Below are 24635 nucleotides of genomic sequence, written 5' to 3'. Positions count from 1 at the left end.
GCAGACTTGGCTCCTGTAATCAGGCACCCAGGATGTGAATCTGAATTCAAGAGGGTGCCAGATTTATGCCGAATGGCCAAGGTAAGGGCTGCTCGTGGGGCACCAAGGCTTGGACAGGTGTTTCTTGCATCTGGAGACTGAAAGAACTGTTGGGAAGCCAGCCCCCACCTCCCAGCAGGGCATGAATTACGGGCCAAATTGGGTCTCCATGCAAATTCATATGTTGAAGCTCTAACTGTCCCCACCCCCACCATGTGCTTGTATTTGGGGGTCTTCAAAGAGGGGATGAAGGTAAAATGAGGTCACTAGGTGGGTCCTGATCCCAGAGGACTGGGGTCCTTCTAAGAAGAGGAGATGAGGACCCAGACACACACAGAGGGACGCCCACGGGAGGACACAGGGAGGAGACGGCCGTCCACACACCAAGGGGAGAAGGCTCAGGAGACACCAGCCCTGCTCACACCCTGACCTCAGATTCCAGCCTCCAGGACCGGGAGAAATAAATGTGTGATGTTTAAACCCCACCCCTTGTTTGCAGAACTCTGTTATGTTGACCAGAGCTGGGAGTATGTGTATGTGTGTGTGAATGTTGAGAGAGGTGATTGGGTAGGCGGTGTCTGGAATAAATGAATAAATTTCCCACCTCATTCTCCCTCCTGCTGCTGTCCCATCCTGGGCTGGTCCATTGCAAAGCCAGGGGGCCAGGGAGTCCCATCAGACAGTGACCTCGCACCATAGAGAGGGGAGGACACTGAAGACCCAGCACGGCTCCCAGATTCTGACTTTCCCCGGATCACCGGGGCACTGTTTCACCAAGCGTCATGGCTTGAAAATAGTTCTGGTTTGAAACACAGTCTGTCCTTGTCAATGTTGAAAATGATATATCCACCTTCTCGAAACTGGTCTCACCCGCACCTCATCAGAGTCAGTTCTGACCCTCGGCGCCCACCTGCTGTTTCTCTGCACATCTTTATGATGTAAAAACACCTTCGCTTGGGATCTGAGCTCTTTCTGGGGACAGAGCAGCCTCCCCCAGGTGGCAGGGAGAACTGCAGTGTTTCTGCAGGGTTTATTCTCCTGTTTGGTGGTCCAGGCAGCAGCCCCTCAAGGGTGCATTTTATTTCGTGGTGATTGTGTGTTACCACTTCTTCCCCGTCCCTTCCCCTTTACAACTGGGGGAACTACTCAGCCCCCCCACAAGCGGGTGACTTGACCTGACGGTGATGTTTTATTGTAACGCCAGTGAAGAGCTCCAGGGGCCGGGGACCCAGCTTTCCCCGGGCGGGCGTTACCCTGGGTCTGCCTCCCGATCGCACCAGCAGAAGGGGAACGGGCCACAGCAGGGCTGGAGCCACGGCTTCCAGGTGTTGTCCGGCGTGTCCAGCTGCAGCAGAACTGGGCTGAGTGTCCGGCGATGGTCCTCCACAGCCCGGGCGACTCGCTCCATCACCTGATGGAACAAAGGCTCCGTGTCCGGCGTGAGGGCGTGGGCCTCGGAAGGGTCTCTCGAGAGGTCAAAGAGCAAAGGTGGGTCATGATGGGCTACTTTCTCCCCGGAACACGGGCAGACCCCTCTCCCGTAGCAGGCGCCGGCTCCGTCCGGGTGGAATACGGGGGTCACGTAGTGGACTTTCCACACTGCTCCTCCTGGAGGAAGGACAAGCATTGAAGGGGGAGAGACAGGACACATTACTGGAGAGCACGGTGATTCACAACAAGCAGAAGCTGGAAGCAGCTCAAGTGTCCATCCAAGGATGGACGGAGAAACAGAACGGGGTCCGTGCGCACGGGGGAATACTACTCAGCCAGGAAAAAGGGTGAAGCTCCGACACAGGCTACAGCATGGATGGACCTTGAACACAGGATGCTCTGTGAGAGGATGCAGACTCAGAAGGACACACAGGGCGTGATTCCATTTATAGGAAACGCCCAGAACAGGCAAATCCACAGGCACAGAAAGAAATTCAGGGCTAGTCAGGGGCTGCAGGAAGCAGAATGTAGAATGATTTTTTTTTTAATGGGATCGAGGCTTCCTTTTTGGGTGATGAAAATGTTTTGAAACTAGAAAGGGTGATGGTTGCAAAACACTGTGAATGTGCTAAACGTTGCTCAATTTTACACTTGAAAAGTGTGCATTTTAGGATATGGGAATAGTACAGATGGAATGTGTGTGTCCCCCTCCCCCAGTTTTATATGTGGAAGCCCTGACCTCCAATGTGATGGGTTTAGGAAGTAGAGACTTTGGTAGATAATTAGAATTAATGAGATCACCAGAGTGAAAAAAACTTAAAGGGAGAAATCTATAATATGTAACTTTAAAAAAGCAAAGATGTAGCAATAAAAAATCATCCCTAAGCGTCAATGCTTCTAGATTGAGCTGTGCAATTGAAAGTCTTAAGAAAAAGTCTTTAAAGGGGGAGGGGGAGGATATAGGGCAGTGGTTAAGGTTCAATCCCCAGTACCTCCATTAAAATAAATAAATACTTAATTACTCTCCCACAAATTTTTTGAAAAGTCATAAAAGGAGAAACCTATAATATTTAATTTAAAAAATGTAGCAAGAAAAAAATCATCCCAGATTATAACACTATGGAAAAGGATGGACAGGAAAGAGATGGAGATTAAAAAAAAAAAATCTATGGTAACTTTCTGAAATAAAGGGGATTCCAAGACTAAGTCTTTCAGTCTTGATCCAGAAAACTGGAGACATCCAGAGACTGCTTTTGAGGAAGGAAGAAAAAAGAGTAACGATAAAAAAAATGAGGAAACAAAGGGATGGAAACCTTCCCAAACCCTGGAAGAAAGGTATGTGAGGCAAATTCAGAAAAGGGATAAACTGTCACGCCAAGGCAGAGTAACAGGGAGGGAAACAGAAATGAAGAGAAAAGACTCAAAAAGGGGAAACTTTAATCCGAAGACCAAGGAGAAGTAGAAATCAAGTATTTATAAAATTTAAAATTACAAGGAGAGGGTATAGCTCAGTGGCAGGAAGCATGTTTACCATGCATGAGGTCCTGGGTTCAATCCCCAGTACCTCCACTGAAAAAAGAATGTAATTACTCCCCCTCAAAGTTAAAAATACAGTTATTATGTAAATCCAAGAGCTGCATTTTAGAAAATGATTCATAGAAACAGAAAACCTCTGGTACCTCCACTTGGGCGGTGATGGGGAATCCAGGCATAAATGTGGAGGCAATTAAAATACAGAGAAATTACCCATAAGAGAATAAAACACTTCATGAAATGAATACTTTTTAACTAAGAAGTGGAGAGACATAACACATTGCAGTTGGGGAAAACTCAAGATTGTAAAGATATCACTTCCCCACCCCTACCACGCTCATTTATACACTGAAGGTGATGACAATTGGTGTTCCTCTGGAATTAAGAATGACTTTACAGTTCTTTGGAAAAAGACTCTTGGGGCAAAATATGCCTGGAAAAGTTTGAGATGTGAAAATTATGCAGCAAGCAGATTGTTGCTTATATTACAAAGTTGTGATTACAACAAATATGAGCTGGTGGCATTCAGTTAAGGTGGTGAAGACACGTGCAAACCAAATCTAGGTGAAGAGAACAGACTGCAAAGCTTAGAGCCAGGTGGGAAGCCCCGTGTTTGTGCAAGAGAGTCTGTGTGTGTATGTGTGTGTGTGCGCATGCACGTGGGATGATAAAAGTTGCACGTGATAAAAGTGGTCCTTCCCATCACAGGGGGGAGGCAGGAAAGTCATAGACAATCCCATAAATAATGCAAAAACCATAGGTAAGAATTCCCTTCCCGTAAGGATAGGATGAGTGACAGCCAGAAGGATGTTGCTGGCGTGAGAAGAAAAGTCTCACCAAGAAGGAAGTAAAGGAGCTCGTGCGGAAAGGAAAGGCGTCAAGAAGCAGGAGACGGAGAAGGGAAGCCACACTGTGACTCCCTCCCGCAGCCTACTCACTGTCCCGTTGGTGCCACCGGGCTGCGTGCAGAGACTGTTCGCAGTAATGCATCAGGAACTCCTGCTCCGAGTGCTGGACCGTCCCCAGGAGCAAGGGCAGCAGGTCCCGGCCGTCGATCACCCTGCGGGCGGGAGCGCAGGGGCTCAGGGAGGGGCAGATGCACGCCTTAGCAAGGAGCAGCCACCCTACCACGCGCCTGCAAACTTCACCCTTGGCTAAAAGGTCACTGAGGGTCCAGCTTGCTCGGCTGAAGGGATGGCCCACCCAGCCTACTTAGGATTGCACAGACAAGAGGGTGGGGGGCAGAGCTCGGTGCTGGAGCACATGCTTGGTGTGCACGAGCCCGGGGACGCAGTCCCCAGTGCCTCCGTTAAGGAAAAAAAGAAAAAAAGAGCTAGGAATGCAGAAATGGGCTAACATCCAGGGAAACGTGTTGGCTTTATATCGACTTGAGCTTTGAGTCATTATAGAATGTGTTGTAGTCTTCAACAAGACTTGGAATCATTTCATAAACATATATGATAAAAGAAAATTTATCTGCATATATAGTATGTACATTCAATATATGTACACACAATGTATGTCGTTACTTACAAATATATATATACAATATATACACAATATATGTGCTCTGCATATTCAATATATGCACTATATATACACAATGTATACACTTTATATTCAATATATGTACACGCTCTGCATATTCTATATACCATATATGCACAATGTATACACTGTATATACAATATATATACAACATATGCTCTTTGTATATTCAATACGTATATTATATATACACATATAAACACACTATATACATATACCTTAGATATACCATATAAATGCATACCAGATATACATACCATATACCATATATCGTATGTCTATATGCATCAGATGGTCTATATGCACACCATATAGATACATGATATATAGCATATATATACACCATGTGTAGACAGAATATATATATAATTTCACTTGCAAATATGTGTATTCTTATGCATATACAGACATATGTATATGATTACATATGTCCGTGTTTATGAGCATGTATATTTCTATATACACACATATATATAAATAAAACCAAGCTACAGTATAAGGCTGAATTTATCTTACCTTCCAGTAAAACACATTTGCAGTGTACATGACAGAGAGATTTTTACTTTTAAAACAAATGAGCTGTTATAAATTAATTTTAAGAAGTAGCAGGCAATTAGGACAAAGAAATCAACCAGAGGCATGGTATTCAACCTAAGCGAAGAGGACACAGGAAAATGTGAGCTAAAGAAAGGTGTGGAATAGTCAGCTTCTCTGGGGATATAGCGATGGAAACTACAACACGCACATGTATGTGTATGTGTAGACGCACATCTGTGTCATGTATCTACATAATAAATAAATCACATGTGTAACTTAAATTGATTTTACTTCCATTATTTTTATGGTAATCTCACAGATGGCCAGGAGCAACTCCTAGGGAACCACTTGACAAAATGTACCAAGAGAGTTACCTGTCAAATGGCCACACATTTTGACGCAGGAATTTAATTTCTCTGGATTTTTACTAAGAAGATAATTATGACAAGCAGTCAACGGACAAAGCAGGAATTTTAAATAAAAAAGAACAAGGCTTAAGTCTACCTTACGAAGATGGTTGAAAGGGTACTGTGAAACCATTAAAAATTTTTGTCCACGTGCAAAGATTTCTAAACAGAAGTCGGTATGTACATCGATAGCTGTATACTTAGATATATTTATATAAATAAACATAAAATATTTCTAAATACATATAATAGATAGCTCTCATATAACTTAACTGTACCCTTGTGTATGATATCAAGATTATGAAATAACTTTGGTTTCTTTCAATTTCCCTGCATTTTCTATAATTTTTAGAGCAAGAGAAATTGGAATCATAAAAAAGTCCCTGCCATGCTCCATCCAAAGGAATTTCTTGTGGTGGATGAACGGGGAGTAAATTCATGGCTGGAATTTCAGTGACAATTGTCCCTATGCCCCAATGGCTCCACTTAACAATCAGGTTAAGGGAAGGACATTTTGTGCATAAAATGAAGCCGACGATTCATTCCAGGTGGTATCGATGGGGCGCTTTTTCCAGAGACCGATCTCACGGATGCCTTATGCCAAGCGAGAGGGACAGAGACACTCCACATACGTGCTGTTGCCTCTATGCAAAACTGAGCTGCCTTCTTCTGTACCTGTCCTGGGGCACCTGGCCGCCCCCCAGCTGGACCACGGTGGGGAAGACGTCCATCAGGCTGGTGGGCTCGTGGACCACTCGGCCGGCCGGCAGCACCCCGGGCCACCGGAAGATCCCCGGGACGCGGATCCCGCCTTCCCAGCCGCCCATGCCTTTGCCACCTGGGTTGGGACACGAACAGAAAACAAGGTGACTGAAGATCACAAGTGTTGCTTTCCTGGGTCATTTAAACTTTCTGCTTGTTTTCAATCTGTCTTTCTCTCCCTGTCTCTTCCTTTTAATTGCATGCTGACATTTAGTTCCTTCTTGGCACTGGTTAGACTTTATTTTCCTTATTAATCTGGGTGTTGGTGGTCTACCACATGGGCATCAGGATGTGGATGTCTTTGGGGACATTCTTCTTCTTCTTTTTTAAAGTCATTTAATGCATTTATTTTTAGATTTTTCAGGGTGAATTTTTTCCTGAAATTTTTGCTTGAGAATTGTTTAAATGGACCCACATTCCAAAAAGCATAGTAAAAGAAAACAAATTGATATTTTAAATAAAGAAATTTGCTTTTCTATTCATGCAGCTACTTAGACTATGGAAGAATAACGTGACGAAGCAAATATTTAATTTGCATAGTTATATATTCGCTTTTATGTATGTAACAGGCTGCTGGATGTTAAATATGTATATGAGCATCAGTGTAAATAAATTTTTCACACTGAATAAAAAATTATTGGGAGTTTGAGATTTGCAAATGTTAATCACTATATATAAAAACAGAAAAAAATACAAAATTTGTTTTGTATAGCACAGGGAACTATGTTCAGTATCTTGTAATAACCTTAATGAAAAAAATATGAAATGAATATATGTATATATATGCATGAGTGGGACACTGTGCTGTACACCAGAAATTGATACACTGTAATAGACTATACTTCAATAAAAAAAAAAATTAAGTTCTGTAGGTGAAAAGAAGAAGTATGCCAGGTTTGGCTTTTTTTTTTTTGGCAGCATGTTTTAGAATATTTGTGGTATATCAAATAATGATGTTCTTATAATCAGTAGAATCGTAGTTTGGAGATAATGTGGCCACCCTGGGTGTCCATCCTCCTTGAATGCATTGCCTGAATGTAAAAATTCAAACCTGAGTCCATCACTTGATGAATGGGTAAACAGAAAACGGTCCAGCCACATGGGGGAATATTACTCAGTCAGGAAAAGGAGTAAAGCTCTGACACATGCTACACATGGATGGACCTTGAACACAGGATGCTCCATGACAGAAGCAGACACAGAAGGACACACAGGGTTATGTGTTATATTTACAGGAAATGTTTAGAATAAGGAAGTAGAGAGAGATAAAAGTAAGTTAGCAGCTGGGCACAGGAGGAAATAAGAAATGATTGCAGATAGGTTCTGGATTTCTTTTAGAGGTGATGAAAATGTGTGGTTAGATTGTGGTGCTGGTTGCACAATTCTGAGAAGGCCAAAAATCACTGAACTATGCAAAAGAAAAAAAAAATCAAATCTGATCATGACAAATTATAATTTCTGTCCTGAATAGAAAAGCAAAGTTCCTGGGTAGCAGTATTTTCTGTTTATCTTCAGGTGGACGGCCCCATTCCAGAGGAAGGGTTGGGAATTATCGGGATGAGATAAAGACCACAGATAAGGATCTGGGCATGGCTCATCCTTACCTTTATATATCCCATTCCAGCCGCCATATTGGTGGTTTTCAAACTGAGCCTCTAAGGACCCCCCATGATCCGATGTAAAGTAAACAAGGGTGCTGTTGGCCAGTCCTTCTGCGTCCAAAGTATCAAGTATCTGCCCTGCAAAGAATAGATGCATTTGAGCCAGACAAAATAGAAAACGCTCTTAAACTACATCATTCAGCATGTGCTTTAGCATTCTGGGGTGCTTCAAGAGAACGACTCTTTAGTATTACAGCATCATGGCAGCGAGCACTTATATAATTGTGGAATTCTAAGCATCCTCGATTTAAGATTGAAATACATCTTTATACATGTCCTGCCCTGTTTCCAAAAAGCTTTAGAAAAGCTGGAAAGCTATGTGCTCCATAGGACAAAATAATAACAATGTAAAAGTTTGGCAAAAGAAGCTTACAGAGAAAAAAGGATAGGCGGGTCTAGGAAGGAGGCTGATAATGGCATTGGAAATGTATGTACAGCAGTGAAGCATGGTCTTCAATGGTGATTCCGTTTCTTAGAGTTAAAAACACATGCACCCCCGTGTTCACAGCAGCACTGTTTATAATTGTCAAGACATGGAAGCAACCTAAATGTCCATCAACAGATGACTGGATAAAGAAGATGTGGTGTATTTACACAATGGAATACTACTCACCCATAAAAAAGAATGAAATATTGCCATTTGCAGCAACATGGATGGACCTGGAGGTTGTCATACTAAACGAAGTAAGTCAGAGAGAGACAAATATCGTCAACCACTCCCCCAGCTTCTTTTTGATAACTATTTTCATGGAATATCAACCCAAGTGTCTATTGATGGATGACTGGATAAATATATTCAACAAAATATGACTCAGCCTAGAGGAAGAAGGACATCCTGTCATTGGCAGCGACATGGATAGCCCTTGAGGGCATTATGCTTAGTGCAACAAGTCAGATGGAGAAAAATAAACACTGCGTGATCTCACTTACAGGTGGAATCTAAAAAAAAATAAATTGACACAAGTGAACTTATTTACAAAACAGAAACAGACTCACACAGAAAGCAAACTTAGTTACCAAAGGGGAGAGTGGGAAGGGATACATTAGGAGTTTAGGATGAGCAGACACACACTACTGTATATAAACTAGATAAAGAACAAGGACCTCCTGTACAGCACAGGGAACTGTATTCAATATCCTGTAATAAACCCTAATGGAAAAGAATATTAAATCATATATATATATATATATGAGTTAGTTTGCTGTACACCTGAAACGAATACAAAATTGTAAAACAACTATACTTCAATTTTTGAAAAGTTACAAACTTAAAAGAAACAAATTATTTCCTTGGGGTTAGGCCTTGCTTTTTTTTTTTTTTTTTTTTAATACAGTCTGACCATGTCTGAATTTTAGTTGGTGTGTTAGAGCACTTATGTTCAACACAGTTATCCATATGGTTAGCTTTAAATCAACTGTATTGCCCTTGGTTTTTGCTTGTGTGTGTGTGTGTGTGTGTGTGTTTCAATGTGTTCCATCTGTTCTTTGGCCATTTCTTCCTCTTAAGTTGCTTTCTTTCAGACAAGGATTTTTAAATTTGTACCGCTATTGATTTTTCTATCCCTTCATGAGTAGATTTTATTTTTTTGAACAGTGTTGGGTTTACAGATAACCATTGGAGAGCCAATACGGATGCACTGTTATCAACTAAAGTCTTCAGTTTGCATTAGGATTCAGTCTTTGGGTTGTACATTCTGTGGCTTTTCATAAAGACACACAAAAGGTCTCGTATCTGCCATTGTTGTCACATGGAAGAGTTTCACTGCCTTAATGAATTCCTGAACTCCACCCACCTACATTATTAAGTGATTTTAATTTAAAAAGTATCATATGAGGGGAGGGTATAGCTTAGTGGTAGAGTGTGTGCTTAGCGTGCCCGAGGTCCTGGCTTCAATCCCCAGTACTGCCACTGAAATAAATAAAATAAATAAACCTAATTACTTGCCTAATAATAATAATAATAATAATGTATCACACAAAAACTAAAAAAAAAGTATTATACAGTTGCTTGAGTTTTAAGTTGGGACGTAGAAAAAAGGAAGACATTGGAAAGAGTCATTAAATGTCTCTCATAAAAAGCTCCTTATCCGGATGAACTTCCAGGTTCTTTTTGTACCGTAAAATTTCATTCTTTATCATTCAGCAAGTATTTGATCACATACATTTGCACATTTATTCCTTTAAGATTTTTTTTTCTCAAATTATGGCACTGTGAATCTCACTTTAAGCCCTCAGACTGTGACATCACATAAAACAGCCTACATTTCCCACGGATTCTTCATCTTCTCCACCCAAGGACCCTTAGAAGCAAAGGTGAGTGGATTTGTCTTAGAGGGAGAGTGGCCATGCCCTCTGGGGATGTGAGGTGACTTGAATCATTGCACAAGCATGTTCCAAGTTCTCACATCCCGCGTTTTAGTCCATGAGGACGCCGTGAAAATATTTTTAAGGTATGTTTCCCCCTCTGTGATGACAATCTCTGCAGCCCATCACCACACAAACCACGGGTGCCAAGCCCTCATCCGAGAAGCAGGGAAGTGCCATCTTGTGTGACCACTGACTCACTCAAGAAACGTTCACTTTTTGTTACACCCGGCACCGTTCTAAACCCAGGGAACGCAGCTGGAGAAGACAGCGAGGCGGTCCCAACCCACAGGGGTTTTACCCTTTCCTGGGGGGAAACAGAAAATCAACCCACCTGAAAAAGAGAAATAGAACAACACGGAGCAAAGAGGACCTTTGACGTTCAAGGAGATGCCTCGCCTATCGGTCATCTTATTAGTCCCCTCTGCTCAGTCTTTATCTCCCTTCCTCCTGCTGTTTCTGGAGCAGGAACCATCGTGGTCGCACCTGGAACAGGTACATACCCACCATCCAGTCCATCTCTTCCACGTTGTCTCCGTACAGCCCGTGGCGGCTCCTCCCTCGGAAGTTCTCGGTGGTGATCAGAGGCGTGTGAACGTGCAGGAAGGACACGAAGAGGAGGAAAGGTCCTTGCTTGTTTCTGAAAACAGATGCAACGTATTGGAGTTGTCTTGGAGGGGAAGCCAGAGACTGCGGTCCTGGACACGGTTAATACAAAGCTCCATCTCCACACCCTTCGTTACATACGTGTCTTTGCTGCTGTTCCCACCAGAAACAGATGCGTAAAACCCCTGTTCAGCAGGAGAATGTTCCTGTGTTTGAGAAGCTTCAGACTCATGACTTCTGTCTTCTAAAGTCTATTAAAGATTCCAGACTGATTTGATACATTTTTTTTTCCCTCCCTGGATTATCATTTTGAAACTACGTACTTCGGACAACTGAAAGTAAGACAGCATACTGGGATGCTGTCTGGTCTGGCTTTTTTTTTCATTCTGTTGTTTCAGTATACTTCTCCACCGCCATCTTAGCGTCAATAACACAGATTTGAACATTCAGTTTTCTTTACCACTGCTCTTAAACAGTGGAGTTTAGGGCATGAAATAGTTATGAAAAAACCACATTTTTTTTTTCATAAATGATTATGAATTTCATTTGGACCCTCCCTCGTCTTGGCGATGCCCCATCTCCCTCGCTCTCTGCCAGATCTTCAAGGTCTAAACCTTATCCTCAACGTACAGAAGCACAGCTGAATTTTCTTACGCTGAGTTAAGAGGCATCAGACTCACCTGTCTTAGTCTGAAAGGTGATTATCCGCTTCATAGTTGAGCCATATTAGGCAATTCCGTCCAGAACGCTCTCAGAACGTTCCAGGACATGATCACAGCCTCATCCCCACCAGGTAAGTTGGGGTTTGACGGTGTCACCCCCTCCAGTGGGACACCCCTGGGGAGCGTGGGACTGGCTCTGTTCGCTGTTAGCTTTTCATCGTGTCTCTCTTGGCCTGACCTGCTAAGTCCCCTCATCACTGCCACTCAGATTTACACCTAGGCTGGCATGAGCAAGACGACAGCTTAGTCCTGATGGCAGAGCTTCAGAAATGCTCAGAACTGCGGGGAGGGTGTAGCTCAGTGGTAGAGTTCATGCCTAGTGGGCACAGGGTCCTGGGTTCAACCCCCACTACCTCCACTAAAAAATTTAAACCAATAAATAAAACGAATTACCTCCCCTGATCAAAAGAACTTTTTTAAAAGAGACAAAAAACATTTAGAATTTACTGCAACGCGTCTTCCGGTGACTCAGCTGTCTACGTAAAGCTTGTGGTGATCAGGGGGTGCTCATAGAACCAGACTGGCTCTGAAATAGGAGGGGACAGCAATACATTTCAAACGGCCCATCACTGGTCTCAGTGGATCGAGCTGGGTGAACGTCAACCCTGCCCCCTTTTACCAAAACACGTCTCTCCGAGCCAGGAGCGTTTCACGCCTCCAATACCCATCACAGCGGAGTCTTCCAGCACATCGTCCCCACGCAGCGAAGCGCTGGGACGCAGCCGGCCTCGGACACTCACCTGCGGACGAAGGCCGAGACCTCCCGCAGCATCAGCGCCGCCGTCCGCTGGAAGCGCATCGGCTGCTGCGCGACGCTGCGGTTGCGCATGAGGAGGCAGTCCGCGTGCACAATCAGGGCGCCCAGGCAGCGCGACGCGGCGCCGAGCCCGGCGGCCGCGGCGGCGGCGGCCCAGGCGGCCGGGGCCCAGGAGCGCGCGGTCAGGCCGCCCAGCCTCCCGGCCGCGAGCGCGAGCGCGGCGGCGGCGGCGGCGAAGGCGCGGGCGCCCAGGCGCAGCGGGCGCTCCAGGGCCGCGCGCTTCTCCGACAGCTCCCAGCGCGCGCAGTCGCCCATCAGGGACAACGGCGTTCCGTAGAAATGGTCAAAGCCGTGCTTGAGCGGGTGGTGGCAGTGGTCGCTGGGGGACTCGCAGTTGAGCCCCAGATGCCACTTTCCTGAAAGGCAGAAAGGAGGCAGGCGTGACCGCCGGCGGCCGGACGGCACTGGGTGAGCGGGTGTGGCGTGCTGGCGATGCCCCGGAATGTTCCAGGCACCCTGCTGGGTGCTGGGCTGGGGTGGGGGCCGTGTTGGCTGTTATTTGCACCGCACCCTGGCCTCATTGTTTCAGGGGAATGAGGCCCTGTGTGGTAGCTCTATTTCCTGTGCTGTTGTAGCCGATTTCCATAACTGGGTTGCTCCGAGCTACAGAAATGCATCCTCTCCCCGTCCTGGAGACCCGATGTCTCCGATCAAGGTGTGAGCAACCCAGTGCTCCCTCCCGAGGCTCCAGGGGAGGGTCCTCCCTGCCTCTTCCAGCTTCTGGGGGCTCCAGGCGTCCCTGGGTTTTCAGCCACATCAGTGCATCCTCTGCCTGCATGATCACCTACCTCTTCTTTGCAGTCAAATCGCTCACTGTCTCCCTCTTGAAAGGACCCTTGTCCTGGCACATCAGGAAACCTGGGTAACCCATCCCTCCCTCTCAAGATCTTCCACTTAACCACATCTGCCAAAATCCCCCCCTTTTTTTCCCCCATAGAAGCTCATGTTTGCAGTTTTCCAGTGTTTAGAACGATTCAGTCCACGACAGCTGTTTTTGCAAAGGGCTATGGGAGAGCCAGAATCAAGGCGGAGAGGGAGTGGCCAGATCACCCTAGAGAAGTCCATCTGACGTAACCAGCATGACCAGGGGGCTTCCTGACTTTAGAATTGTGCCTCCCTTTGCTAATTCAGTCTCGTCCTAGTCAGGGTCGGGGTGGGTGATGGGGTTTACAGAGCCCGGTTTTCAAGGTCAGTCAGGGGGACATGCTTAGACTGCCTGCTGTGGATAAAGAAACTCTCCATGTGTCTTCTCAGCTGCCCGATGGTGACCGTCAACCAGAAAACCTCCTGTGGTTTCCCGAGGAATATCTGGGAATCTACTGGTTTCTCTATTCGAAGAGCTGCAGAGCTAGCCATGGTCTCTGTCATCAATTCACGATATGGTTAACAGAATTATCGCCACACCACGATGATGATAGTGACAACTTGGTCCCCTGTCAAGAAAGCGTCACCCTGAAATTGATTCCATTCTCTATGCAACATGGTTTGTTGAGGTTCAGAAGCATAAGCGTGCTATTTGTAGAAGCAGAGAGGGAGGCTCTGATCTATGCAGTCACATTTCTACACAGGGAATATGGGGAAAAAACAGCATTATGGAACTTTTTTTTGGTAATTTGGTAAAATTAGACAACATTTTCTTTTTTAAAAAAAATCATGATGCCTCACCAAATTATATGAAATGTCAAATATTTCATTAAACTGAAATTTCCTGGTTTTTTTTTTTTTTTGGTGGGGGGGAGGTAATTCAGATTATTTATTTATTATTTATTTGATGGAGGGAGTAGGGATGGAACCCGGGACCTCGTGCATGCTAAGCATGCACTCCACCATTGAGCTGGACCCTCCCCTCCTTGAACTGATACTTCCTGAGCATCTATTTTGCAACCTGGGTAGCAATGTCATTCCGGCATGCATAGGGCTTTCTGTCTGGTGGGAAATCCCACTGTGTCCCAACTATTCATTTCCAAGCTTTTTGGTTGGACATAACCTTTAGTTGAATATAAAAGTAACGTGCTTAATACTTACTAAACAGCAAGTTTATACTGTATAGCACAGGGAAGTCTATTCAATGTCTTGTAGGAACTTACGGTGAAAAAGAATATGAAAACAAATATATGTATGTTCATGTGTGACTGGAGCACTGTGCTGTGCACCAGAAATTGACACAGCATTGTAAACTGACTCTACTTCAATAAAAAATATATATATAACAAATGTACGTACCTATGAGTCCAGTGGCATAGCCTTTATCTTTCAATATTTTTGCAAAAGTCGTCTCATTTGCAGGAAGGCCCCCAGAGACTCCCGTCCACTGAAGAACACGGTAACCGTTGCTGGAAACCATACCTTTGATCAATTAATTTCAAAGAAATGTTACAATCAAGCATCAATTGGTATCATCATCTTTATCTTTTTGTTTTTGATGTTTTGCTTTTTTTACGCTGACTTTTATTCCAGTCTCCACATAGCTAGACATCACATAAACAGCCAATATCCCATATGGTTTTTTTCCTGTGACATTTTGTATTAAGCATTTTTCATAATGTTAATCTTCAAAACCATCATTTCAATAAGTGAATTTTTCTCATGTATCAATTAATCCGATGCTTGACATTCAAACTTGTCTGCACATTGGAATCATGAGGGAAGCTTCAAAATATATTGACATCTGGTTATCACCCCAGAGATTGTGATTTTGGTTCGTCTGGGGTGGAATTTGGGATTTGGGACAGTTGAAAGACTCCCCCCAGATGACTGTAGTGTGCTGAAAAACTTTACCCTGAGCTTGATCTATCCAGGACCTCGTCCCCAAGCATTTCAAAATGTGGATTCAGTATTTTTATAGAGCTCTGCCGTGTACCATTGAGAACCAAGAACTTAGAAGACGCTCTTTGCCTCCTAGACCTTTCTGATGAATGCAACTCAGTCTGATTCAAGAGGCCCCATCTGGCTCAGAGAGTGACTACACGGTGTGGGAACTTGGAGAGCTCAGAGACGTCCCAAAACTTCGAGAATGCATCTGGTGCCAGAAAGCCAGGTGAACGCTAAATAGGTCTTCCCTGAGAGGGTGTCAGAGAACCATGTATACAAGGGTCAGTGAAGGTCAGTAGGTTGTCCAGCTTGACCAGGCTACAGTCTCCAGTTACTCCAACACGAGTCCACCAGTCTAGGTGGTGCTGTGAAAGCCTTCTGTAGGTGTAGTTAGCACCTACAATCAACCGGCTGGAACTAAAGAAGGTGACCCCTGTTAAGGTGGGTGGGCCTTGTCTAATCAGGTGGCGACCTTAAGCCTTTTGTAGGTGTAGTTAGCACCTACAATCAACCGGCTGGAACTAAAGAAGGTGACCCCTCTTAAGGTGGGTGGGCCTCGTCTAATCAGGTGGCGACCTTAGGCACAAACACTGATGTTTCCAGACACCGAAGAAATTCTGCAACATCACATCCTGCCTGAGCCTCCAGCCTGCTTCCTGCCCTAAGGATTCTGGACCAGCCAAGACCCCACCATCACAGGAGCCGATTCCTTAAAATAAATCTCTTTGCAGGGAAAGAGAGAGACGGTAGATCACCAATAAATAAACTCATTCAGAGGGTTCAGAAGGTTTGTGGTGGTTGTTGTCAGTGGAAGTACTGAAGATTGAACCTGGGACCTCTGCCAAACTAGGTCACTCTTTGAACTCATTCAGAGGGCTCAGTTCTGTCACTTGGGGCCACAGAGAGCAAAGGAAATTCCTTTTCCACGGGGTGGGCAGAGATTTGCATACAACCTTTGGAGATCCCCCCGTTTCCTCTCCATCAGATTAGACATATTTGGTTACTTAAACTTTTGCACAACCAGGCTCCAAATACTGCTCATTATGTCTTAACATCCCTTATACATCCCTAGGCGTTGACAAGCTTGCCCCCGTGGGGCACATCCTGCTGGCCACCTGTTTTCACACCCTCTCTGAGTGAAGAATGGTTTTGTACTTTTTTTTTTAACAGTGGCAAAAAAAATTAAAAGTCGTATATTTCATAGCATATGGAATTATATGCCATTTACATTATTAGTGCCCATCATGACTTCAAGCTGACGGTAAACGTACGGGGGACTTGGACCTGTCTCCTCCTTGGACCTAAGCACACTTTCTTAGTTAAAGAGAACTTCGCACACTAACTTAGCTAACGTTCAAAAGAGCGTGCTCGTGCCCGGCGTGTGGCTGGACAGAAGAGAGGACCGACCTGAGCGCAGAGGGTACCTCCCCGTCAGGAACGCAGCCCTGCTCGGGGTGCACACGGAAGCGGCAGCGAGGTGCTGCCTGAGCACCACTCCGTCCTCGGCCAGGCGGTCAATGTTTGGAGTCCTGCGAAGGGAAGGGGTGAACAGTAACCATTTCATTCCTCGGCAAATGCACGCGCGGGTTTACCCCACAAGCAAGATGACAGCACGCTGTAGGCGGTGCCTGAGGGTGGGGGTCAGACCCAGCCTCGTGTCTGGGTCTTAAGGACCACAATCACCTGTGATGGGGTGAGTTTATCCTACGATAGATGAACTAGGAACGGCAGACGGGCACGTCCTGGCTTGGGCTGGGCAGGCCACGGACCGGTCTGTAGCACAGGGAGCCCTGAAATCGTGCGTGAGTGGGCGGACACGTCTTGATGGATGGAGGTTGGAGAGCGAGGTAAACTTGATGTTATTCGTCTTTGGCTTACAGGCAATAGTGATGATTTTAAAAAAAAAAACATCGTCTACTGTAGACTGTGCTGATGGAGGTCATATTTAAAAGTGCGGTGATGAGTTGTATGTAGGATTCATTTGGGCTGGGGTTGGTGCAGGTGTGGGGGAGAAAGGTGCTCAAAGACGTGACGTGTGTGCAGGATTCTACAAAGTCTGCATTGCATAAACCAAGGGCTGGACGCATTATCAGTGGCCTCTGCACCGGGGGCCCTCTGTCCCTTGCCTTATGGTGGTGTTCCCGTAGCAGCCGACGTCTCCAATGCCGAGATCGTCCGCCATCAGAAGAAGGATGCTCGGACGGGAGCCAAACAAATCTCTGCCAGCCGAGGGCTTCGCAGCGAGAAGCACTCCGATGGCCACGGCCAGCCAGCTCCTGAAACACAAGGTGCCACAGAGGGCTTCACGCTGCCGTCCGTTTCGTTGACGCTACTTCTGTAAGCCGGGGGTCACTATCTGAGGGGGACTCGGATATTATCAGCCCATTTCAGAAGAGTCTGAATACATCTCTTCGACATTTTTTTGTCTTTAATTAAAACAACTCATACTTTTATGGACGCCATCGCGAGCACGCACACGGACAACAGCACAGTGGTGTTCCGATCCCCGGGGTCATGAAATAAAGATGGAATCTGAGTCCGCAAAGCAATTCTGCATTGTGGGCTTCCAGGAAAACCAGACGCCCGGCCCATGGGAGGGCTTGATGCACGGCTGGACTGGGAAGCGTGGAATGGAATTCCTCCTGAAGCTGCCTGGGGTGCCTCCCAGGTCGGGGCGCACGGAACACATACATTAAGCGTGAGCCCCACGCCTGATCAGCAAGAGACATGATCAACCACTCACTGAGAAACAGCCGTTTGTTATCAATGCATCTGAGAAAGGGACGGGAAGAAACAGGCAAGCATAGAGGATTCGGCATCGCACATAATCCGATCTTACCAGGACTGTTCTGGTTGCAGCATGTCCTCTCTCCTTCAGTTCCCTGTAAGAAAGAAAGAGGCTGATGCCAACGTAGGTAGCAGAAATTCAAGTAATTCGGTAAGTCAGTGTGTAAGTCTGCAATGAAAAAGGGCCCCCAAATCGTCACAAAACCGGTAGGCAAGGCTCATAAAGGAGCGTGCGTCCCGACTGGAAAGGCTTTAAAAACGCTCAACCCTGCCTTAAGAATGTAGAACACGGACTTTGTTAGCTGGAACGTGGGTTGGAGGATGATCGGTTTTCTGCCAACGGGGGGAAGATACCTCCCTCCTGAAGGGAATGTTCCTCAAGGCTTCAAAGGCCCTGACGCATTCCAGATCCAGGCGTGGCTGCTGGAAGCCATGTGTGACCCTGACGGATCCTGAATCTCGTAACAGCCAGCCAGTAAGCAGAGCCACATTCCAGCTGAAGGTTCTGGAATTCGTGGACCTCCCGGAGGTCACGGTGCGTGCAGCTCTTACTTGCACAAGCTCTGGATGAATTCGAGATGTGTTCCACCTGGAGGAAGCTGTGAACGCCCTCAAGACGGCCCTTGGATGGAAGGAAGCCAGTCTGCAAACAACGTACCTGGGACCAGGATGTAGAAGGTAGCCTGTGGCCAGAGCTGGAGTGAGTCTCTCCTGGTTGGACGTCTGCTCCAGCTCGATGAGGAAAAACCGGCTGGTCTTAGGTCTCTGCTTTAACTGCTCAGTCCTAATGAAAAAAAAAAAAAAAAAAGAACATAGAACATGTCTTTATCCAGAGCCAGATGATAAGCATTTGGGGTTTTCTGCTATGACTGTGGCTCTTACCGCTATGACCTCACTCTGGCCTGTGGTGTGGACGTGACCCTGGAGCGCACACCGGTGACGTCGACCCTGGCTGTCCTCCAGTAAAACCTGATTTCCAAAAACAGGCGAGAGTTTATTGAACGGACCAGAGATTCCAGATCCCTGATACAGAAGGTAAATGTCTAAAAGAAGATGTAAAATTAAGTAATAAAATATTGATATGAAATATCTCCAAAACATATTTTAAAAAAATTTTTTTAATGATGGTCAATACACCTAATGAAATTGACCATCTTAACCTTTTTTCGATGTACAGATCATTGTTATCACGTCCACTCACACTGTCACGCGCCCATCCCCACCGTCCATCCCCATTTCTTTTTTTTTTTTTAATTTTGTTTTGAGGGAGGTAATTAGGTTGGTTTATTTATTTACTTGATGGAGGGACTGGGGATTGAACCCAGGACCTCGTGCATGCTAAGCATGTGCTCTAGCAATTGAGCTACACCCTCCCGCAAACCCACACTTCTGCTTTCTGTCTCTATGAATTTCTGATGACACCAGGGACCTCATACAAGTAGAATCATGCAGTCTTTGTCCTTCTGTGTCTGTCTTATTTCACTTAGTGAAGTGTCCTCAAGTCTCATCCATGTTGTAGCCTGTGTCAGAACTCCCTTCCTTTTTCATGGCTAAATAATATTCCACGATATGGATGGACCTAATTCTGTGTATATCCAATACATATATTTTTTATCCTCATGTATTTTATTTATTTATTATTTTTTAAAATATATTTTTTAATTCATGTCTAGTCAGTTAACACAATGTTGTGACAATTTCTGGCATACAGCACAATGCTTCAGTCACACAGGAACATACATATATTTGTTTTAATATGCTTTTTCACCATCAGTTACTACAAGATATTGAATATGGCTCCCTGTGCTCTACAGTATAAACTTCTTGTTTGTTTATTTTATGGCTAGTAGTTAGTATCTGCAAATCTCAAGCTCCCAATTTACCCCTTCCCACCATGGTAACTATAAGTTTATCCCATATATTTTAAATGGAAAAAAAAAAAGAGGCAGGAGACAGTGTGTGCTGCGCTCCTATGTGTGCAAAACAGTAAGAGGAGGTGGAGAAAGGACACGTCTGTTTGCTTGTCTACAGAATGACCTGGTGACAACAGCTGCTTCCTGCACAACAGGGACAGCCTTTTCCCCTGTGGTAAGAGGCTCAGACCTCTGGTTCACGTTCTAGCTCTGTGTCCCCTGGAGACTCAGCAAAGGTAGTGTGTCCCTGGGCACCTGGACAATTAGCCCTCCTGAGTCTCACCGTGTCCCGTCAGAGCTGCTCCCTGGGAAAGCACAGGCTGGCTCCCCGCTGCCTGGCTGCACGCCCAAGGGCACGGACCGCTGTGTGGAGGCCCTGTCCTCGTCCCCCTGAGCCAGCCTGGTGTTTGCGGGTCCTTCTCTGCACATCAGCCCTTGGCCACAAGGCAGAGGACAGGTTCTTTCCAGGCTCCCTGGCCAGCTCAGGGTATGTGCCATGCCACCGCCAGCTGTATGCTCCTCAGCGCAAGGGCAGGGCGATGCACCTGTGGTGGCCAGGTAGCCATGTGTGCTGTTGGGATGGGGCTTGGGCAGCAAAAAAACCCCATGGGACAGGTTCATTCGATCCCCTATATGCGGTCAATGCCTCCGTAGGAGGGACATTTTCACTTGGGACCAAGGCCGAGGGTCTCCCTCACTCGTGGTGAGACCTGCCGTGACAGAGCAAGGTCTGGAACCAAGGTCCAGGCTGTTCCGTTACTTTATACACTTTGAGGAGGCATCTTAGCAAGGTGTGAGCTGCCCAGGTCGGTGCCTGCTCTTTGCTTCTGGTGGGCTGTGGATGGGGGGTGACGGTGATTGTGGCCGTTCACTCTTTGTATCACCCGAAGCCCCGAGTTTGCATAAAGGCGCATTCTGGATGTTGAACATCCCACAAATGGACAAGGTGTAATGACATGACATGTACCTCTCGTGAGAGTGTCATCCAGGGCCCCCCAAATCTTCCATGCATCACCTGTTCATTCCTCCCCAGCCCGAGCCCCCGACAGCCACTGGTCCTTTCACTGTCTCCATAGCTTTTTTTTCCAGATTGTCACGGTTGGAATCCCACAGGACGCATACTGTCGGTGAAACCACTCACTGATGGCGGGACGGAACACTGGGCAGGGGGAGAGGGGGGCAGGCTTTGCACACCTGACCTGCTGTAACAGCGAGCCACGGAGGCAGGCTGCAAATGCTTGCTTTTCATGCAGTTTGGTCCATGGTGCGATTTTTGGCTACAAGTTACCACCTCCTGGGAGGTCTATAGGAGCATTTTTTTGAAAGATATATTTAGATATGAAATGATACACATTTATAATACTATAATATACATTTATAATATAATAATATACATTTGTAATATAATATTCATTTATAATATAATAATATACATTAATATAATTACATTTATAATATATTTATAGTATACTTATAAATATACATTGATAATATTAATAATGTACATTTATAATATGTATACATAAAATATATAACCCACAGTATACATGTATTATATAAAAATGTATAATTTGGTGTAAAATAGATACAATTTTTTGCTTTGTATCTATTTTAATCTTTTTTTTTTTTTCTTCCAGAAAAAGCAGATTACGGGCTTCTTCTGACTCTTCTGGGGAATGTGACTCCTTGTATTTGTCCCACCTGAGTGAGCAGATTCTTTATATAAGCCATGCAGTCAAGGTCGCATGATCAGATGAGGTTTAGTTTTATCCCGTCTCTGCCTTCCCTCTTAAGTGATGTGCTCTGTAAATTTAGCTACACCCAAGGCGCGTCTTTTTCTGTTGCAATGAAAGGCAGCATCTTATCCCTTCAAACACTGCCTGATTTTCTTCCTATTGGCTCCTTGCTGCCAGAGAAAACTTGTGGTAAGAAAGATACCAAGGAAGCGTAGCGGGTTGGGGGGTGGTTCCCAGGGGGGTGGAAGGGTGGGGCAACGGGAAGATGTGTAAGGGTGCAAACTTGCCACCCGGAGATGAAGACGTTCTGCAGAGCTAACGCACAACACGGGCGATTACTGCTGTGACATGAGTGTCAAAGCTGCTAAGAGACGAGATCTTAGCTGTTCGCAACACACACACACACACACACACACACACACACAAAACACAATGGCAATTATGTGACGTGCGACTGGTGTTAGGTCACCCTAGTGTAGCAATCACGCTGCAACATAGAAATGCATCAAACCGACACTCTGTACACCTCAAACTTTCACAAGGTTACCTGCTAATTATTATCCCAAGTTTTAAAAAGATACAGAAAAAGAGGAAGAAAGAGTTTCGAGGGAGAATGGCACCTAAGTGAGCCTTTGATTCTCTTCCAGGGGAGAGAGATCTGCTCCCCCCCCCGCGGACCCCGTCTCCGGCTCCTGGCTGCCCTCCAGAGCGCGGGCAGTAGGCCCGATTCGTCCACGACTCTCGGGCTCTGTTCCCAGACCCAGTTCAGTGTTTGATCTCTGCATCTCTTGAACTTCCTGTCCGCACACTGCAAAATCTCTTAGCATCTAGAGTAACTCTATTTCCCCCTCTTTCTCTAGTTCGTTTAAATTCTGCATTTCTTTTAGAAATCACCTGAGGCAAAATCTGTCAAGGATATCTTTGCTTTCCTTTTTTTTTTTTTTTTTTAAAGAAAATTGCCTCTAAACCGTGTCCAGATGCCACAGCATGCCAGGCAGCGTGCGTGCCCAGGACGGCCGCCCAGGGTCACCGGCCAGCCTGCAGCTGACGCCCCAGCAGCTCAAGAGAAGCGGGTTACCTGAGTGGTGCGCTCGGGCCAGGCCGGCGGCGGGTCGGCGAGTGGCTGCTCGCACAGGGGCCGGCCCTCTCGGTCCTCGGCCCGGGAGCCACGGCCCTTGCTCTGAGCAGCAGCCCTCAGTCCGGTCCACGCATGTGCAGGCTGATTCACTCCTCAGAGCGACCGGAGTTGTGCAGAACCCAAGTTAGGCTGCTCGGAGCAGGGGAGGGAAGTGCCCGGCGTCTGCTGTCCGCCCTTTTCGGGTTTCTACAGAGGACCTTCTGTTCTCACTTACAAAACGTATCACTTGCTGGGGGCGGGGGAGGAGGGGGACCCGACAGCTCTTACTACAAACAGTGACTCCTTCATTCTCAAGTGGGCTGACACCCGCCTTGTCTTTGATCCCTCGCTGGGAGCATTTGCTTGTTCTCTCCCAAAGCAGGGAAGCCGCTGCCTTGAAAATCCCTCTTGCACTGTCCTTAAATGTCGTGCTTCCTCCTACTGCCTGCTGCCCCCAACTCTGGCATCCGTCTCCGAAATAAAAAGACAAAATAGCTCCGATAGCCTGCAATTTCTTCTCTGTGCAACTAACACTTAACTACCCGATGACTGTTCTATGTTGTGCAAACTCCTTTTCGGTTTTATGCCAATTTTTTTTTTCCTTTTGTATTTGCTGGGGAACCCATTTTCCCAGATGGTAGCAGCAATCTATATTTCAACTGACATCCTATGTAAGAACGATTATTCTCTTTTTCTTTTAAATGCATTTTTTTCTATTGAGTTATAGTCCGTTGACAATGTTGTGTCAACTTCTGGCACACAGCACGGTGCTTCAGTCATACAGGAACACGCACATAATCGTTTACGTGTTTTTTTTTTTTTACCATAAGTTACGGCAAGATATTGAATACAGTTCCCCGTGCTGTACAGTAGAAACTTGCTGTTAAGAATGATTCTTTCGAGACGCATCTAGGTGTCGAATAATATAAAAATGTTCATCCAACATCACTTGTATGTGGGATGTATTTTTTAAAAAAAGATGCAAATGAACTTTTTTACAAAACAGAAGCAGACTCAGACATAGAGAATAAACTTTTGGTTACCAGGGGCAAAGACAGTGGGAAAAGATAAGCTGGGAATTCAAGATTTACAGATACACACTAATATATATGTATATATATATATAAAGTAATACATATAATATATATGTATATAAAATAAACAACAAGGTCTTACTGTAGAGCACAGGGAACTACATTCAACAACTCGTAATAACCGATCATAGAAAAAAATGAGTGTATCAAACCCTTGAATTGTCTGCTTCACAACGGTTACAATAATAAATTTTGTGTTGTGTGGATTGTACTACAATGAAAGAAATGCAAAACAGAAACTGGGGATTAAAAAAAAAATGTGTGTTTTAGAACAGAAAAAATCAGTCTGTCACCTGCCTTCAATTCCACTTCGGGTAAATTCTCTGATCCGTCGCGGTGGTTGACGCGAGCTCGTCCACTTGACCGCTCTCAGCCACCCAGAGGGGACGGGGGTTGGATGTGACCCTTTCCCTGCATGAGCCCGTCAGGGCACCTTTCCCCCCGAGGGTCTTGGAATGCCGTGGGTCTCCTTCGCCCCTGGGCACCGTGATCCCTCCCCAGACCGCAGACCCAGCTGTCCATCTGGACACAGCCTGCAAATTGGCGATCAGAGCTTCACTGAGCTGCAAGGGAAGATGCCATCAAATGATAAAAACAGACGGATCTTTCCACAGAAGCCGTCTATTTTGAATCTGTGAATGATGTCAATCTGGCAGCGGGGTCACTGCTAGGGTGCTCCTGGTGGTAATCATTTTGTTTTGCTTCACTCTTGCAAGCACGGCGGTCCTGGAGGTGGGCCACGAACAGCAG

At 45.7% G+C, this 24635-nt stretch overlaps 1 protein-coding gene across 1 annotated transcript; it reads right to left on the bottom strand.

Moving 5' to 3' along the window:
- Window positions 1–1215: 1215 nt before the first annotated feature.
- On the bottom strand, window positions 1216–22978 carry ARSL (arylsulfatase L). Its single transcript, XM_031446021.2, has 13 exons — window positions 22753–22978; window positions 18908–18994; window positions 18684–18809; window positions 18078–18120; window positions 17365–17514; window positions 16646–16767; window positions 14651–14773; window positions 12351–12783; window positions 10786–10922; window positions 7862–7996; window positions 6171–6333; window positions 3942–4063; window positions 1216–1647 (listed from the first exon to the last, which is right to left on the bottom strand). Exons 4-13 carry the CDS (start codon window positions 18098–18100, stop codon window positions 1289–1291), a joined length of 1767 nt encoding a protein of 588 aa, XP_031301881.2. The 5' UTR covers window positions 18101–18120; window positions 18684–18809; window positions 18908–18994; window positions 22753–22978; the 3' UTR covers window positions 1216–1288.
- Window positions 22979–24635: the final 1657 nt, after the last annotated feature.

Source organism: Camelus dromedarius, chromosome X (assembly GCF_036321535.1).
Source record: "Camelus dromedarius isolate mCamDro1 chromosome X, mCamDro1.pat, whole genome shotgun sequence".
In the NCBI taxonomy this organism is placed as follows: domain Eukaryota; kingdom Metazoa; phylum Chordata; class Mammalia; order Artiodactyla; family Camelidae; genus Camelus; species Camelus dromedarius.
Note: the sequence above shows the minus strand (reverse complement) of the source record. Positions and strands in the feature narration are given on the sequence as shown.

Excerpts from the sequence above, each read along its gene's own strand:
- ARSL (XM_031446021.2), bottom strand. The coding sequence starts at position 18,100 with ATGCTGCAACCAGAACAGTCCTG. Across the intron at positions 6,334-7,861 it reads CTGGAATGGGATATATAAAG|GTGGCAAAGGCATGGGCGGC; the intron begins GTAAGGATGAGC and ends GTCCCAACCCAG. Across the intron at positions 4,064-6,170 it reads GGCCAGGTGCCCCAGGACAG|GGTGATCGACGGCCGGGACC; the intron begins GTACAGAAGAAG and ends TCCCGCCCGCAG.